General features: G+C 46.9%; 1 protein-coding gene and 1 long non-coding RNA gene across 3 annotated transcripts in view; one reads left to right on the top strand and one right to left on the bottom strand.

Annotated features, from left to right (window-relative positions):
- Positions 1-16,015, top strand: part of LOC310747856 (la-related protein 6-like) — a 34,231-nt gene extending 18,216 nt beyond the window's left edge. The window contains exons 2-4 of one of the 2 annotated variants that reach the window (XM_083583172.1): positions 9,914-10,084; positions 12,593-12,806; positions 14,100-16,014. In XM_083583172.1, coding sequence (XP_083439298.1) covers positions 9,924-10,084; positions 12,593-12,806; positions 14,100-15,218 — 1,494 coding nt within the window. In that variant the 5' untranslated portion in view covers positions 9,914-9,923 and the 3' untranslated portion in view covers positions 15,219-16,014. Of the gene's footprint in view, positions 1-9,913; positions 10,085-12,592; positions 12,807-14,099 lie in introns of those variants that run through there. The other variant, XM_083583171.1, reaches the window with a different exon arrangement.
- On the bottom strand, positions 359-13,973 carry LOC310748223. The gene is made up of 3 exons (XR_014541220.1): positions 13,671-13,973; positions 2,653-2,720; positions 359-962 (listed from the first exon to the last, which is right to left on the bottom strand). It is a non-coding gene; the product is annotated as an uncharacterized lncRNA (long non-coding RNA).
- Positions 16,016-16,491: the final 476 nt, after the last annotated feature.

Below are 16,491 nucleotides of genomic sequence, written 5' to 3'. Positions count from 1 at the left end.
TCTCTCTTTTGTTTTGAACTAAAAATCAAGGTACAGTGGTACATTGGGTTAATAACTTAATTCATTCTGGAGGTCCATTCTTAACCTGAAACTGTTCTTAACCTGAAGCACCACTTTAGCTAATGGGGCCTCCTGCTGCTGCCGCGCCGCCGGAGCACGATTTCTGTTCTCATCCTGAAGCAAAGTTCTTAACCCGAGGTACTATTTCTGGGTTAGCGGAGTCTGTAAGCGTCTGTAACCTGAAGCATCTGTAACCCGAGGTACCACTGTACTCGAGGTACCACTGTGTAGTGGAGTCCAGCTTCCATGCTGGGTGCCATGAAATGCAAAATTGGAAAGGTGGGATTTGTTGTTGTTGTTGTTGTTTAGTCGTTTAGCCGTGTCCGACTCTTCGTGACCCCATGGACCAGAGCACGCCAGGCACTCCTGTCTTCCACTGCCTCCCGCAGTTTGGTCAAACTCATACTGGTAGCTTCGAGAACACTATCCAACCATCTCGTCCTCTGTCGTCCCCTTCTCCTTGTGCCCTCCATCTTTCCCAACATCAGGGTCTTTTCCAGGGAGTCTTCTCTTCTCATGAGGTGGCAAAGTATTGGAGCCTCAGCTTCAGGATCTGTCCTTCCAGTAAGCACTCAGGGCTGATTTCCTTAAGAATGGATGGGTTTGATCTTCTTGCAGTCCATGGGACTCTCAAGAGTCTCCTCCAGCACCATAATTCTGAAGCATCAATAGACATGTTTAAAAATAAATAATGAAATATAAGACACCCAAGTTCTATTTCAGTCCCCTCCAACATCTGGGGGTTTTTTTGGGGGGGGGGTTGCCAACTAGCTGTTTCTTTCCATTTTATTCTGTCCAGCAGATGTCCATTGGCATCTGTTTTTCCTCTTCCTGTTCAATTTTCTTCTTCTGCTTTTGCATTTTGGCTTGTTCTCCACCACCCCACTCCCATCTTGTCTCTCCTAGACAAGAAAACAAGAACATCATTTCAGGGCCAGGTAGCGGCAGATGGGGCTGACAGAAGGAGAAACATATCTTTGCGCACAAGTATATATTTATATTACACGAGCCGGCGCACAACACCAAATAAGCCCAAACCTGGGACCATAATAACTCCAGCAACTGTATCTATGGTAACGCAAGCTCACATATAACTCTGGCGAGTCACAGTTAATGAAAACCTTTGGGATGTTGGCTGTTTAATTGTCTCCCTTTATGTTATTTCTTTTTGAGGGTGCTTTGAAAAATCATCGGTATTTAAAGAAATGTAACGAGAGAAGCTATAATTGTACCTGCCAAAGCCCAAAGCCCGATGTGAACCTCAAAGTCAAGGCGGGGGAAGTTTGTGTGTATGTGTGTAGGTGGGAAGGCTTCATGGGGGGCGGGGGGCGGGAATTTTTAGAGGGGAGAGAAAAAGACAATTTTGCAAGTCACCAAACTGGTTCAGCAATGGCACAATTTCACACTTGATCAAACTGGCCCGACATGGGCTCCTTTTATCCAGCATGAAACCTTTATTGTCTCATTTGGCATACATAAAGATTGAGGCTCCCGTCCAACGCTGATTTGAACCCATTGTGTGCTAGAGAGAAAGTGGCAGAAATTACGTCTGTCTGCGGCGCTCATTATGTATGGCATAAAAAGGACTGATTTGGGGGGTAAATTATACGGGGGGTCCCTGTTGATTTTATAGTTTTCCAATCAACAAACTGGATTTGGAAAAGTTAGGTGCATGCCCTGTTATTTCCACCTGGGGGTTTCATTTGACATCGTTTCCCTTTATTTTGGTCCATAAAATATGGGCTTTTCTTCTTTTTTTCCAAGAGTAAATTTTTGCTTTTGTTTAGTGAATAATCAAGTCAGGCTTTCCTAATTGCAACGGTTCCATGAATATGATCAAATATATGTGCATAAGCGGATATTATTCAAATATGAAAGTTATGCTACATATAGCTATTAAAATGTTGAGGTTTAATTATTCGTAACTGTCTTCACCATGCTGGTTCCTTCCAGACGTCTTGGATTACAATGTACATCACCCCTAGCTGATTTATAGCAACGCCAGTTACTTTTCTTTCTATGGCAACAACGAACAATTAAGAACGTAGTCCCTGAAGGATCGTAAGATCAAACAGGCACCGCCTTAGGTTCTGGAAGCATTTGCTTAAAAGAAAAGACACAATTTCGTTTTCCGTTAGATCAACTCACCAACTGACTTGTGCTTGGGTTATTTAAAATATATTTTTTATTAAATATTTCTTAGTTTACAAAAATACGTGCATTGTCTCTCTTTTTTCAAGTTGTGTTTTCTACAGATCAGTTTCATTTGTTGTGAGACATTAATGTCATATACATTGTTAGGTTAGGAAGAAAAGGGGAAGAGAAAGGGAGGGGGAATGGTGGGTTGGGTGGGGTGGCAAGGCTTCTATTCTTCTACGTAGTGTATGTGTGGGGTTTTGTGTGGGTCAGCGTCAGCTGTGTGGGTTCTCTTACTATTCGCTTGTTGTATTTCCTTGGTGGTGAAGGAGGTTGGGTGTAGCCTAGGGTGTGGTTGGTTGTCTTTGGTTGGCTGTAGTGAGATCTGTTTTTGTGTATGAGTGGGGTATGTATGTGTGTGTTTTGGGGTCTTCCAAGATAATAATGCGCACTAACATCATAAAGAGCTCATAACCCATCTAATCTCAGCAGCCAGAAGCATCATAGCCAGACACTGGAGAGACCTGTCAGGAGAAAGCATAGATCAATGATATCAAATAGTACGAGAAACAGCATTAGAAAAACTAACCAATAAACTGAAACTGACACAGGGCCAAACAGATGAAGACGCCTTCACCCCGATATGGTTCGCCTTTATCACATACACAGCCCAACAAGACAACAACAAAAATCCGCCGACAGCATACGAATCAATCTGGCTTAACTGACCAACTTACCATATTTTTCTTTCTTTTCTTTTTTTTAAATAACGTTTTTATTCAAAATTAAAACAAAACATATTATCCAGAAACATATCATCCTTATTTCCCATTTTTCCTCCCTCCCCCCACAGATGCTGCCCATCTGGTGATGTCCATGTGTAGAGTCATCTCTTGTGTTGTTGGAAAAGAGTGTTTGTGATGACCAGCTTGTTCTCTTGGCAGAACTCTATTAACCTTTGCCCTGCTTCGTTTTGAACTCCAAGGCCAAACTTGCCAGTTGTTCCTTTTATCTCTTGACTCCCTACTTTAGCATTCCAATCCCCTATAATGAGAAGAACATCCTTCTTTGGTGTCGTTTCTATAAGGTGTTGTAAGTCTTCATAGAACTGGTCAATTTCAGTTTCTTCAGCACCAGTGGTTGGTGCATAAACTTGGATTACTGTGATGTTAAAAGGTCTGCCTTGGATTCGTATCGAGATCATTCTATCATTTTTGAGATTGCATCCCAGTACAGCTTTCGACACTCTTTTGTTGACTATGAGGGCCACTCCATTTCTTTTACAGGATTCTTGCCCACAGTAGTAGATATGATGGTCATCCGAACTGAATTCGCCCATTCCTGTCCATTTAAGTTCACTGATGCCCAGGATGTCAATATTTATTCTTGCCATCTCATTTTTGACCACATCCAGCTTACCAAGGTTCATGGTTCTTACATTCCAGGTTCCTATGCAATATTTTTCTTTACAGCATTGGACTTTCCTTTCGCTTCCAGGCATATCCGCAACTGAGCGTCCTTTCGGCTTTGGCCCAGCCGCTTCATCAGCTCTGAATCTACTTGTACTTGTCCTCCGCTCTCTCTCAGTAGCGTGTTGGACGCCTTCCGACCTGAGGGGCTCATCTTCCAGCGTCATAACTTTTATATGCCTATTGTCTTTGTCCATGGAGTTTTCTTGGCAGGGATACTGGATGGCTTGCCAGTTCCTGCTCCAGGTGGATCACGTTTGGTCAAAACTCTCCACTATGACCTGTCCGTCTTGGGTGGCCCTGCATGGCATAGCTCATAGCTTCTCTGAGTTATTCAAGCCCCTTCACCATGGCAAGGCAGTGATCCATGAAGGGGCACAGTTGTTTAGCTGATTATTATCAATAAAAAGTTTGTGAATGTTTATTCAAAGCCAGCCAAGGAGTCCAGTTGCGTCTTCAAATACTATGTAAAGGGTTCCCATTCATCCTTAAAGTCACAGTTATCCTTGTCCCGTAGCTTGTATGTCAGATTTGCCAGTTCTGCATAGTCCATCAATTTTTCTTGCCATGATTCTTTAGTTGGGGTTTCTTCAGTCTTCCATCCTTACCAATTTACCATATTTTTCCATGTACAAGACAATATTTTTTCCTTAGAAATAATAGGCAAACATTGTGGGTCGTCTTATACACAGAAAGCGGGAGGGTGGGCGATTGGTGGCAGCAGCCAGCAGGAGATTGGCAGCGGCGATTGGGCGTGTGATTGGTTGCTGCGGCAAGGCCTGCTGACGATTGGCTGCGGCTGCGGCAATGGGGCGGTTGATTTACGGTAGCAGCAAGGTGTGTGTCCAATCGGCTGTGGTTGCGTCAAGTGGGCAGGTGGGCTTTTGGCAGAAAGCATGCAGACAACTGGTGGCCGCGGTTCCAAAAAATAGGGGTCGTCTTATACACGGAAAAATACGGTACTTGTTTTGTCTCGCTGGCACATCCAGTCAATATTTGAATGAAATCAACAGCTGTCACCAGAAGTAAGAGCAAGCATCATCAGTGGTGTGGTCATTTTCAGCTCCACATATTTACCTTCTGTAACACTGAATGGTAAACCCATTGAACTCACTTTGTGTGCATTTAGAATTTGTGCTCATTATTGCACCAGCATGATCCTTCTTTCAGCGCTGTTTGTCCCTACAAAACTTTCAGGGCAGACATACTACTTCATTTCCAATCAGCACATGTCCTGTCACTTCCTGCTGAAATCCTGTTATTTTATTTTATCCCACTATACTGCAAAAGTAGGGACACGGGTGGTGCTGTGGGTTAAACCACAGAGCCTAGGACTTGCCGATCAGAAGGTTGGCGGTTCGAATCTCTGTGACGGGGTGAGCTCCTGTTGCTCGGTCCCTGCTCCTGCCAACCTAGCAGTTCGAAAGCACATCAAAGTGCAAGTAGATAAATAGGTACCACTCTGGCGGGAAGGTAAATGGCATTTCTGTGCGCTGCTCTGGTTCGCCAGAAGCGGCTTAGTCATGCTGGCCACATGACCCGGAAGCTGTACGCTGGCTCCCTGGGCCAATAAAGCGAGATGAGTGCCGCAAACCCAGAGTCGGCCACAACTGGACCTAATGGTCAGGGTTCCCTTTACCTTTACCTTACTGCAAGAGTACCCTTCCAGTTAGCAGCAGTAGGCCACATTCACACCATGTATTAAAAAAAGCTATGAAACCACTTTGGAGAAGGAGAACTCTGATCCTAAACCTCTGCTGCCTTGTGGCGATACCCATTCATTATAGTGAGCAGCAGGTGGCGCTGTGGTCTAAACCACTGAGCCTCTTGGGCTTGCCGATCGGAAGGTCGCCGGTTCGAATTCCCGTGACGGAGTAAGCTCCTGTTCCCCTGTCCCAGCTCCTGCCAACCTAGCAGTTTGGAAGCACACCAGTGCAAGTAGATAAATAGGTACCGCTGCGGCGGGAAGGTAAACGGCGTTTTCGTGCACTCTGGTTTCTGCCACGGTGTCCCATTGTGCCAGAAGCAGTTTAGTCATGACCCAGAAAGCTGTCTGTAGACAAATGCTGGCTCCCTCAGCCTGAAAACGAAATGCGCGCCACAACCCTATAGTCAGCTTTGACTGGACTGAACCATCCAGGGGTCCTTTAGCTTTACCATACCCATTCATGAAAAAGGCTTCAGGAGAAAACCCCGGGGATGAATCCATACCTGCTGCCTTGCAGGACATCTTTGCGGGGCGGGAAGACTAAGAAGTAAACCAGGCTTCCTCAACCTCCAGATGTTTTGAGACTACAATTCCCAGCATCCCCGACCACTGGTCCTGCTAGCTAGGGATCATGGGAGTTGTAGGCCAAAAAACAAGTGGAGGGCCGAGGTTGAGGAAGCCTGAAGTAAACCCTATACAAATCCAGAGTCGACTCCCTCAGGAAGTTGGATGGTGGCTTGCACACCTCCTTCCAGCAACTCCTGCAGCCAACCTGGTGCCAAACGTATTGCTCTGTTTTCCTTTGGACACACCAGCGAGGCCAAGAGGGAGTCTTGTCGTCTGGGCAGCCTAGGACCTCCAGACACACTGCGCAGGCTTGCACCCCAGGTAGGTCACTTTAGTGCTGCTCATGCAGTGGTTTGACTTCACCCCCAGAGGCACACTCCATTGTCTCTCGAGATAGACGGATTTCAGCAAGTGATGCACATAGTACTAAGGATAGAAACAACCCAATTAAACACATTTTGCACCACCGTAAAGCAAGCTTAGGGGACGCGGCTGGCGCTGTGGGTTAAACCACAGAGCCTAGGACATGCCGATCAGAAGGTCAGCAATTTGAATCCCCGCGACGGGGTGAGCTCCTGTTGCTCAGTCCCTGCTCCTGCCAACCTAGCAGTTCGAAAGCACATCAAAGTACAAGTAGATAAATAGGTACCGCTCCAGCGGGAAGGTAAACGGTGTTTCCGTGTGCTGCTCTGGTTCTCCAGAAGCGGCTTAGTCATGTTGGCCACATGACCCGGAAGCTGTACATCAGCTCCCTGGGCCAATAAAGCGAGATGAGCGCCGCAACCCCAGAGTCAGCCACGACTGGACCTAATGGTCAGGGGTCCCTTTACCTTTAAAGCAAGCTTTGCATCTGGGGAAGGCAGAACCGATCCAACACAGGAGGCAGCAGTTACAAATTACTGGTCTCTGCAGCCACAGCAGGTGCTGTGATTCTCCAATAGTTTGACTTTACCCACAGAGGCACACTCCATTGCCTCTAGAGCAGGCATGGCCAAACTTGGCCCTCCGGCTGATTTGGGACTACAATTCCCATTATCCCTGACCACTGGTCCTGTTAGCTAGGGATGATGGGAGTTGTAGTCCCAAAACAGCTGGAGGGCCAAGTTTGGCCATGCCTACTCTAGAGACAGATGCCAATAAAAATACTGCTTTAAGCAGCCATGGGTTCCCCCAAAGAATTCTGGGAGCAGTAGTTTGTTAAGGGTGCTGAGCGCTGTTAGGAGATTCCTTTTCCCTTCACAGAGCCACAATTCCCAGAGTTCCCTGTGAAGATGGACAGATTGTAAAACCACTCTGAGAGAGTGGTAGCTCTGTGAGGGGAAAAGGGGCTGCTAAACGCTCAGCCCCCTGTTCTCCAAGAAATCCAGGGTGTGGGGAGCCACGACTGTTTAATTGTGGTACCAGAGTGTTTCAAACGTAATGTTGTGAAAACGTTAGGGAAGTACTGCAGAATAAATTCACGACTTGTGCACTATTATTGAGTGCTGCAGGAAATACTGGCCACAAAAACCCCACATCAGTCAGGAGAGACCCTGAGTAAACATGCACAGGAGAAAACTGATGTGTCTCCTCACACAAAGCTCCCTTGCTTCAGCTGTTAACTGTTGAACCTAATGATGGAGATTGACTTCACCTGCAGATCTCTGTTTAGGCCATTCCTCCTGCTCCTCTTGCTGCCTTAATTTTCGAAGACCACCACCTGATTTTTCCCTCTGCCCCTCATGGAGCTCCTTTCTCTCTTAAGAACCTGCTTCCTAGCAGTACAGAGGCTTTGCTCTCCACCCATCACTCTGTAGCTCTTGTCTCTGTTTCCCCCCTTCCTTCCTTTTCCCTGAACCTCCATTTTGGAAAGTCGAAGAAGTCAAAAGTCTCCTGGAGCGACTCTCATTGGCAGGAGTTCTTCGAATCTAGGTAAAGCTTCTTTTGAACCATTATAGCTGCAAGGGTGGGTTAGGGTTGAAATGTATATTCCAGAGGGCCTGCCAGACACCAGAGTATATTGGCTCTGGGATGTTTGTGTTTCTTTTTATTATTTCACTTAAAAATGGTCTCTCAGTTGGCAGCAGGAGGGTACGCTGAAAAGAGACTTAAGGACAACACTCATTCTTGACCTCCTGGATTGATTCAGTTAGGATAGGGAGACAAGCAGAAGGGTAAAATGGAAACATGTGACTTTAGGCATATGCAGAGTGCCTTTTCTGGAACTAGCAACCAGTACTTGAGTATTGGGAAGTGAGGGATGTTATATAGAATAAGAGAACAAGAAGAACATACTTTTAAAGAAGATAGGAAAATGTTTATTGAATATATGGGGGGGGGGTGGAATTTTGTACACTTGAAAACCTTGGTAGTATTACGATAAATTCAACAGTGTAAACAAGTTTCGATGGATGTAATAATGGATTACTGAATGGTTTAGTTTATGTAAAATATGCAGGGATTTATGATATGCAAAATGAACCATGGAAAGAGAAGAAAGGAAGTCATTGGCATTTTAAGGTTGCTTAAATGAATATTCTAAATTGTAAGACAGAAAATTTAATAAAAATTATACGTGAAAAAAGGAAGGGAGGGATGGGAGGCTTGGTGTGCAAGTTGAGGGGCCTGTGGGAAATGAATGGGGGCAAAAGAAGAGGCACAGACGAGAGGCCTTGACTGTTAAGGACTAGGAACTTGAAATTGTTGCAAAGAGTGGCAGAACAGCAATTAAGGGATGACTTTAGATAGAGAAATGAAATGGCTTAACTGTCACTGCTTTATCACCTCTGCCTCCAAGCCCCCTCACAATTGTAGCTTTGCACAGGTGCTGAAAGTAGCTTCTATTTTTTTTGGCAAGTTTTCACAATGCAATAAAAGAAACAAACCAATCTACAGGAAGTAAAGAAACAAAATAAAGGTAGAAGGAACAGAAAAAGAAACTACAAGATCCTTCCCTATCTTAATTTTCATCCCCTACAGAGGAAGGTGTACCCTCCCAGCTCTCACCTGGGCTCTTCCCCTTCTTCTTACAGGCTCTCAAAAGGGGTACAAACTCTCCTTTCCCTTCCTCTGTGTGCAGTTCTTACCAAGGTACAATGAGAGAGCAAGAGAGCGTGTGTGTGAGAGAGAGCGCAATAATATAAGAATAATGATAAACTCCCAAGGGAGATAAAAGTAAAGAGAAAAGGGAGAGAAGTAAAGACCTCCAGCTATCCGCCTATCAGTTGTGTATACAATTATTTCTTCAAAATAGTCAAATGCTCAATCTATTCAATTATTCCTCCCTTTGCTGGACGTTACTTTCCCAGCCTTCCAGCTGGTGCTCTCAGTTTGTTTTCGTTTCTCAATGCGGAAAGTCTGAAGATTTTCCAGTTACTGCCTTCACGACTGTAAAACACCCCCCCCCTTTATTCTTTATCTCCTTCTCCAAAAAAGGTTGTTTTTAAAAAAGGTCTGTATTTGTATATTAACGCATAGCAGCTCGGTTGCTTTAAAACCTTAATTCGTGTCCCAATCCAGGGCTGAAAGTAGCTTTTCGATTGTGTTGCTCTTTCTTAAAGCTGAGCAGTTGAATTGGCTTGAAACTGATATCACCTATAGCAGGCATCCCCAAACTCGGCCCTCCAGCTGTTTTGGGACTACAACTCCCATGATCCCTAGCTAACAGGACCAGAGGTCAGGGATGATGGGAATTGTATTCCCAAAACAGCTGGAGGGCTGAGTTTGGGGATGCCTGGCCTATAGCTGAGAGTCTTGCAGGAAGCGTTTGATCATAGAACTGCAGAACTGGAAGGGACCATGAGGGTCATGAAGCAGGAATGTTTTGGCCAATTTGAGACTCGAACCCATGACCCCAAGATTGAGTCTCACGCTCTACCTGTTTGGTTGTTTTTCCAGGTGCTCCCCATGATCTTCTGGGCATGGGGAGTCTTGTTGGAGGGCTGTGCTGTTGTGTGACTCCCCACCCCAACCACCCTCTTCTCCATCTCAACAGATGAAGGGCGATGGCCCTGTGCAATCCTGAGATGGCCTTGGCCTCCCACCTGAAGCGCAGCAGTCCGGTTCCGGTCCAGGGCGGCCCGTACTCCACTCTCCACTTCTTCCCTCGCACCAACAGGTCTTTCCCTCTGCTGACCCAAGAGGAGCTAGCAGAGACTCTGGATGGGTAAGTAGAAAGGTAAAGGACCCCTGGACGGTTAAGTCCAGTCAAAGGTGACTATGGGGTTGCGGCGCTCATCTCGCTTTCAGGCCGAGGGAGCCGGCGTTTGTCCACTGACAGCTTTCCGGGTCATGTGGCCAGCATGACTAAACTGCTTCTGGCGCAACCGGATGGAAACCAGAGTGCACAGAAACCCTGTTTACCTTCCCGCCACAGTGGTACCTATTTATCTACTTGCACTGGCATGCTTTCGAACTGCTAGGTTGGCAGGAGCTGGGACAGAGCAACGGGAGCTCACCCCGTCATGGGGATTCGAACTGCCGACCTTCTGATTGGCAAGCCCAAGAGTCTCAGTGTTTAGACCACAACGCCCCCTGCGTCCATTCCAAGTCAACTTCCTCAATGGTCCTCCTCTGGAGATACTGCTCCTTGAGGCTGCCTTGAAAACTTCTCCCTCTCTTATCCCTGTCCGAGTGAGTGGACGGGCTGTTGCTCTAGCTGTCATGATCCCTGTGGTGTGCAGAAGAAGTGCCCTCTCAACCTGGGGCCCCAGAGCTTGTTAGACTACATCTCCCATCATCCCTGTCTACTGGTCCTGCTAGCTAGGGATGATGAGAGTTGTAGTCTAGCCAACTTTTGGGACCCAAGGTTGAGAAAACCTGCTCTAGGCTGAGGGGGAAATCAATGGCCTTCTTTCAAAGTAGACCAGTGTTTCCCAAACTTAGGTCTCCAGCTGGTTTTGGACTACAATTCCCATCATCCCTGACCATTGATCTTGCAAGCTAGGCATGATGGGAGCTGTAGTCCGAAAAACAGTTGGAGACCCAAGTTTGGGAAACTCTGGGAATAAGCCCTGCTCAAAGCAGAAAAATCTCTTAAACAAGAGCTCAGAGGGTCTGGTGGCTCTAGAACGATCATGAAACTGCCAAGAAAGCTTACAAGAGTTGGCGTTGTTGCTTTTCATCTAGAATTTGCAGGGCAGCCAATATTTGGAATATTGTATACAGTGCCAGTTGCTGTATCTCAAAAATGTAATGTGCAGTGTGTGTGTGGGGGGGGAAACAGTGGCGGACTTCAGGCTTAAAATTTCAGCGGTGCAGTGTGAAATGCCAAAATCCTGCCCTCCACCGGACTCTTGCCTTTTGCTGTTCCTCGCTGTTGCAGCTCCCTCTTGGCCCAGTGAGGGTGAACCAGTTGCCCTCCCCTAAACTGCCTCTGAGGAGAACCAAGCCTGAGGAGCATAGGAGCCAGCTCCTTGAGCCAAGGTCCCTTTGGGCCCCCAAATAAAGTATTTGAGGGAGCTGGCCCCCTCCCCCAAGTTGGTGGTCATTGCCGTTCAAATGGTGTGTGTGTACCACTTCTTGTGATTGATTTTGTGGTGTGGGGTTTCCTCAGCCGTCCCCCCCCCAACCAATATCCAATGTGACACCTTTGAATTTCAGTGGCTTAATCCTATTGAGTACACCTAGTATGTGGGGACTCTTTTGCAGGCGTCACAGAGACAGCAGATTGACCGCTATTCAGTCAGAATGCTAGACCAGGCATCCAGCATTCTGAATATATAGTGGTGTATAGTGCCAGGAAACTGGGAATTATGTTCACATGTGGTGGGGGTGTAAATATGTACATTTTTTCTGGCAAAGGATGTTTAAGGAGATAACAGAAATCAATGGGTTAAAGCTGGCTGAAAGTCCAGAGGTAGCATTATTATCCATTTACGATGGGGGTGGAAGGTTCGCAGGCAGTGAAGGACTTGCTCACAAATTTATTGACAGCTGCACAAGTTATTATAGCGAGGAAGTGGAAGGGGCAAGCAGAATATAAAATGGAAGAATGGTATAAAGAGGCGTGGGGATTATAGCTATTAATGATAAATTAACATGTGCCATTAAGGTAAGACTGGGAATACGCAGGAGAAACGATTTTGAGGAGATATGGAAGGTGTCTGTAGAATTTGTACTGTTAAAACGGAAAGGGGTCAAACCATTGCAAGAGGCGTTGAAATTTTGGGAGGTTGGATAGTTGCAATAGAATGGTCTCGGGGGTGGCATGCACATTTTATTCTTGTTTATTTATTATTAATACTTTGTCGAAGTAAAATAATAATAATAAAAATACCAAAACCACCCCCAACAAAAAATGCTGGACATAGGCCTTTGGTCTGATCTGCCAGGTACAGTGGTACCTCGTGTTAAGAACTTAATTCGTTCTGGAGGTCTGTTCTTAATCTGAAACTGTTCTTAACCTGAGGTACCACTTTAGCTAATGGGGCCTCTCGCTGCCGCCGCACAATTTCTGTTCTCATCCTGAAGCAAAGTTCTTAACCCGAGGTACTATTTCTGGGTTAGCGGATTCTGTAACCTGAAGCGTCTGTAACCTGAAGCGTCTGTAACCCGAGGTACCACTGTATCTTCTGCTCTTACGACTGAAGCAATGTGAATCTGCTCACGCTTTTGACCTGCTGGCAGTAATTCTGTGTGTGGTTCCCCCCACCCTTCACTCTCCTCCTGCTAGCAGCCCCTATGACCTGAGCGACCTCCTCAGCCTGGACCTCTTTGAGAGCAGCCACTGCCCCACGCCCGACTTGCAGCTGATCAGAAGGATCGTCTCGCAGGTGGAGTTCTACCTCTCTGATGAGAACCTGTCGAAGGATGCCTTCCTCCTGAAGCACGTGCAGAAGAACAGGTTGGGCTTCGTCAGCATTAAGCTCCTGACATCTTTCAAAAAGGTAAGGCACTCGGAAAGCATTTGTGGTGGGAGGGTGGAGCAGCAAGTGTTTTTTATATATATAATATTTTTATTAATTTTCCATTTTATAATATTTAAATACATCTTCATTATTTACTTCTTTTGCTCATATGAGCCTGTTGACTTCCCTCCCTCCCTCCTCGCGGTTTTCAAAATTCATTGGTCTATCATAGCATTTATACATTTTACATTTTACGTTTTGCTCATTCAGAACGTCACAATTTTTAAATAAATAAAGGGCAGTGACAATTATCATTACAAGTCTTCTCACAACCATGCTGGTGTTGTTAATTGCTTACAATGGTCCTTCAAGTCTTGTATCAATTTACTCCAGTCTTTTTTGGAAAGTTTGATCACCTTGGTTTCAGATTTTTCCGGTCAGCTTCGCCAGTTCCGCAAAGTCCATCATCTTCATCTGCCACTCTTCTTTCGTTGGTATTTCGTGTTGTTTCCATTTTTTGCATGCGTTTGGATCCCAAGGTCAAAGCTGTGACCTCTGCATAGCTGTCAACTTTTTCCGTTTCTTGCGAGGAATCCTATTTGGAATAAGGGAATTTCCCTTTAAAAAAGGGAAACGTTGACTGCTGTGGACCTCTGTAGCTTAGTGGCCCAGCAATGACAGCTCCCCACATTAACTGGGGGGTGGCTTTTGCGTGGTCGCGCACAGCCCCCCCCCCCAAGACTATGAGACTCCCGGCAATGTAGCCTGGCTTCGCCCCCACCCCCAGCTGGGTACCTGGAGGTTCCCGCCTAGCTTCGACAATTAACCAATCCCGGCTGGGGGCGGGGCATTGCCAGGTAGAGTTAGGACTGCCCCACACTCACAAAAGAGGGTGTAGCTTACCTGTTAGTCCTCAGTCGGCTCCAGATCTTCGCCCAGTGCCTAAGTCAAGGTCTTCCTACATCTGAAAGTTTAATAAAGTTGTGGCCAATTTTAATCCCATAACACGTTGCCAGGTGTCATTATTCCACCCGGGGGTTGCCTGGGGTTTGGGGGGTCTCCGCCTGTCTGCGCAAATAAACACAGTAACACCTCAAACATTAAAAACTTCGCTCTTTGGGGTGGGGGCGTTATTGGGCAGTTGTTCTTATTTTGATTATGCATTTTGTGGTTTTATATTTTGATTTCATTCTGTGAACCGACCCGAGACCTCCGTGTATATAAATTCAATCAATCTAATCAAACCAATAATAATAATAAATTTATTACTTTAAAGCATGCAAAACTGCCTCTCTCTTTCTCTTCTACTCCCCCCCCCTCTTTTTTAACCAGGTGAAATATTTAACCAGAGATTGGCGGGTGACCCTTTATGCCCTGCAGTTTTCGGAGCTGCTGGAGGTCAACGAGGAAGGGACGAAGGTGCGCAGGAAGACCCCCGTCCCCGAACATCTGGTGAACATCCCTTCGAGCAAGATGCTGCTGGCCTGGAACGTCCTTCCGTACGAGCCGGCCGCCCACAGCTCTCTCCAGTTCCAGATGACCTTCCTCAACAACATCACCAAGCTGTTCAGCCCCTTCGGCGACATCGCCTCCATCCGCATCCTCCGGCCAGGCAAAAAGCTCCCTTCGGATGTCAGCAAGTGCTCATCGCGGTACCCAGAGCTCTTGACCAAGTGCTGCGCCGTGGTGGAGTACGACAGCTTGGAAAGCACCCGGAAGGCTTTTGAGGAGCTGGTTCGCAGCCAAGCCGCTGCCTCCTCCCTGAATGGGGACGCCATCAAGGTGGTTAGCCTCTCTGGAAGGGGCTCCAAGAAGAAGAGCGTGACCAGTCAGGAAGATGGTGAAGAGGCCGAGGAGGCTGAGAAGCCTGCAAGGATGTGGACCGGCGCGTTGCCTGAAGGCCCTCCGCTGGCCTTTGAAGACTCCTTCTACAGCTCATCGACAGAGTCCGACGGCACGCCCGTATCCACTCCCATCCTGCCTCCGAACTTCCTCTCTGCTCCAGTCTGGCCCACTGCTGGCTTCTGCACCTCTGCTGGCCAGGCCTTCAAGCCCAATTTCTTCAGCATGCCCTGCGCCGGCCCTCGACCGCTCCTGCAGAAGCCGCTGTCGTGGCCGCTCTGCTTCCCTCCTCTCTCCGCGCCCAAGCCCAGCAACGGCCCTTGCGGGTTGCAGAAGACGCCCAACTCCTGCTGGGAGACGAGCGGGCTCGGCGTGGGGGTTCTGTGGCCCCCAAAGCAGCAAGGACCAGCCTGCAGGCAGCACCAGCAGCAACAGCAACAGCCACTGCCCTCCCTGAAACCGGAGCCCCTGAGCTCAGCGCCTGCTTCCAAAAGAGTGCCTGAATCGCTCCATGCCCGGCTGAAAGTGATTCGGCGTCCTCAAGGCCCGGATGGCACTAGGGGCTTCTACAACACGATTGGCCGGGGGAAATCCTTTTTGCGGCACTAAGCTTTATGAGCCTTTGGGGGGGGGTCAACTTAATATAGGCTTACGGGGGGGGAGCAGGTAGCATTTCTGGGCTGGGGGGGTCAAAGGAGAGGGACTCGAGAGTCTGTCTGTGCTGTGGAGAACTGTCTTGTACAGACACCATGTAGACTTCTTCTTAATCTCCCCCAGCTTGGTTTTCCTCCTCCTTTTTTGGTCTTTTCGGACTCTTTCTCTTTCTCTCTTTAAACCCCCGTCCCCGTCCCCAATGCCTCGTGTGGTTTGGGCGCTTTGTGGGGTTCTCAACTTGCACCTCTGCTTTCAAGACTATCTCTCTGACTCGGGTGCTGTTGGTCTCCATCCAACCCTCCCCTTCCCCGTGACACCTTTGTTTCTTGTGTGTGTTTTTGGAACTTGACCTTCTGGATTGGTTGCATGGTACGATGAATATGGAGTGTGAATGGCTTAAGATTTGATGGATGCCGGCAGGTTTGTGCATAAGATGAGATTTTGAATGCTTGCCTTGTGTTGCTGTGAGAAATTGGTGATGGATCTGCTGTTTTTTTAAAAAACAACAGTCAATAAAAAAAGGGTGTGGACATGATCTCTTCGTTTCTCTCTCTCTTTTTTCTTGTCTATGGAAATTGTAAGATTTATGCGCGGCTCTTGATTGCAAGAAAACTCAAAAGCGGTTTACAAAACGACAGCAAGGAAATGGAGGGGAAACTCACCGCCGTTCCTTTAAATCATACAAAAGTTAAAGCAATAAAATTGCCTCCAACTTTCTAAGCTTCTTGGTGGGCTTGTCTAAACAAGAATGTTTTTAGCAAGCACCGAAAAGACCACCGTTTACATTCTGATTTTAATTTTTTTAATGTGCGTGTCGCAATATATACCGTATTTTTTGCACTATAAGACTACTTTTTCCCTCCTAAAAAGTAAGGGGAAATGTGTGTGCGTCTTATGGAGCGAATGCAGGCTGCGTAGCTATCCCAGAAGCCAGAACAGCAAGAGGGATTGCTGCTTTCGCTGCACAGCGATCCCTCTTGCTGTTCTGGCTTCTGAGATTCAGAATATTTTTTTTCTTGTTTTCCTCCTCCAAAAACTAGGTGCATCTTATGGTCTGGTGCATCTTATAGAGCGAAAAATACGGTATTTCTATGCTGTATATGAGGCCCCTAGAACCATAAGAAATGCAAAAAACAAACAAACCACTGTTAATAATAACTCATTCTCGAATTGCCCCCCCCAAATAAAATTGCACCCCCTGTGGGGCGTGTGGTTAGGAACCACGGCT

The sequence above is a fragment of the Podarcis filfolensis genome (genome assembly GCF_964270895.1).
Source record: "Podarcis filfolensis genome assembly, chromosome: 13".
NCBI classification, from domain to species: domain Eukaryota; kingdom Metazoa; phylum Chordata; class Lepidosauria; order Squamata; family Lacertidae; genus Podarcis; species Podarcis filfolensis.
The sequence above is the reverse complement of the archived record's forward strand: the minus strand, read 5'-3'. Positions and strand labels throughout refer to the sequence as shown.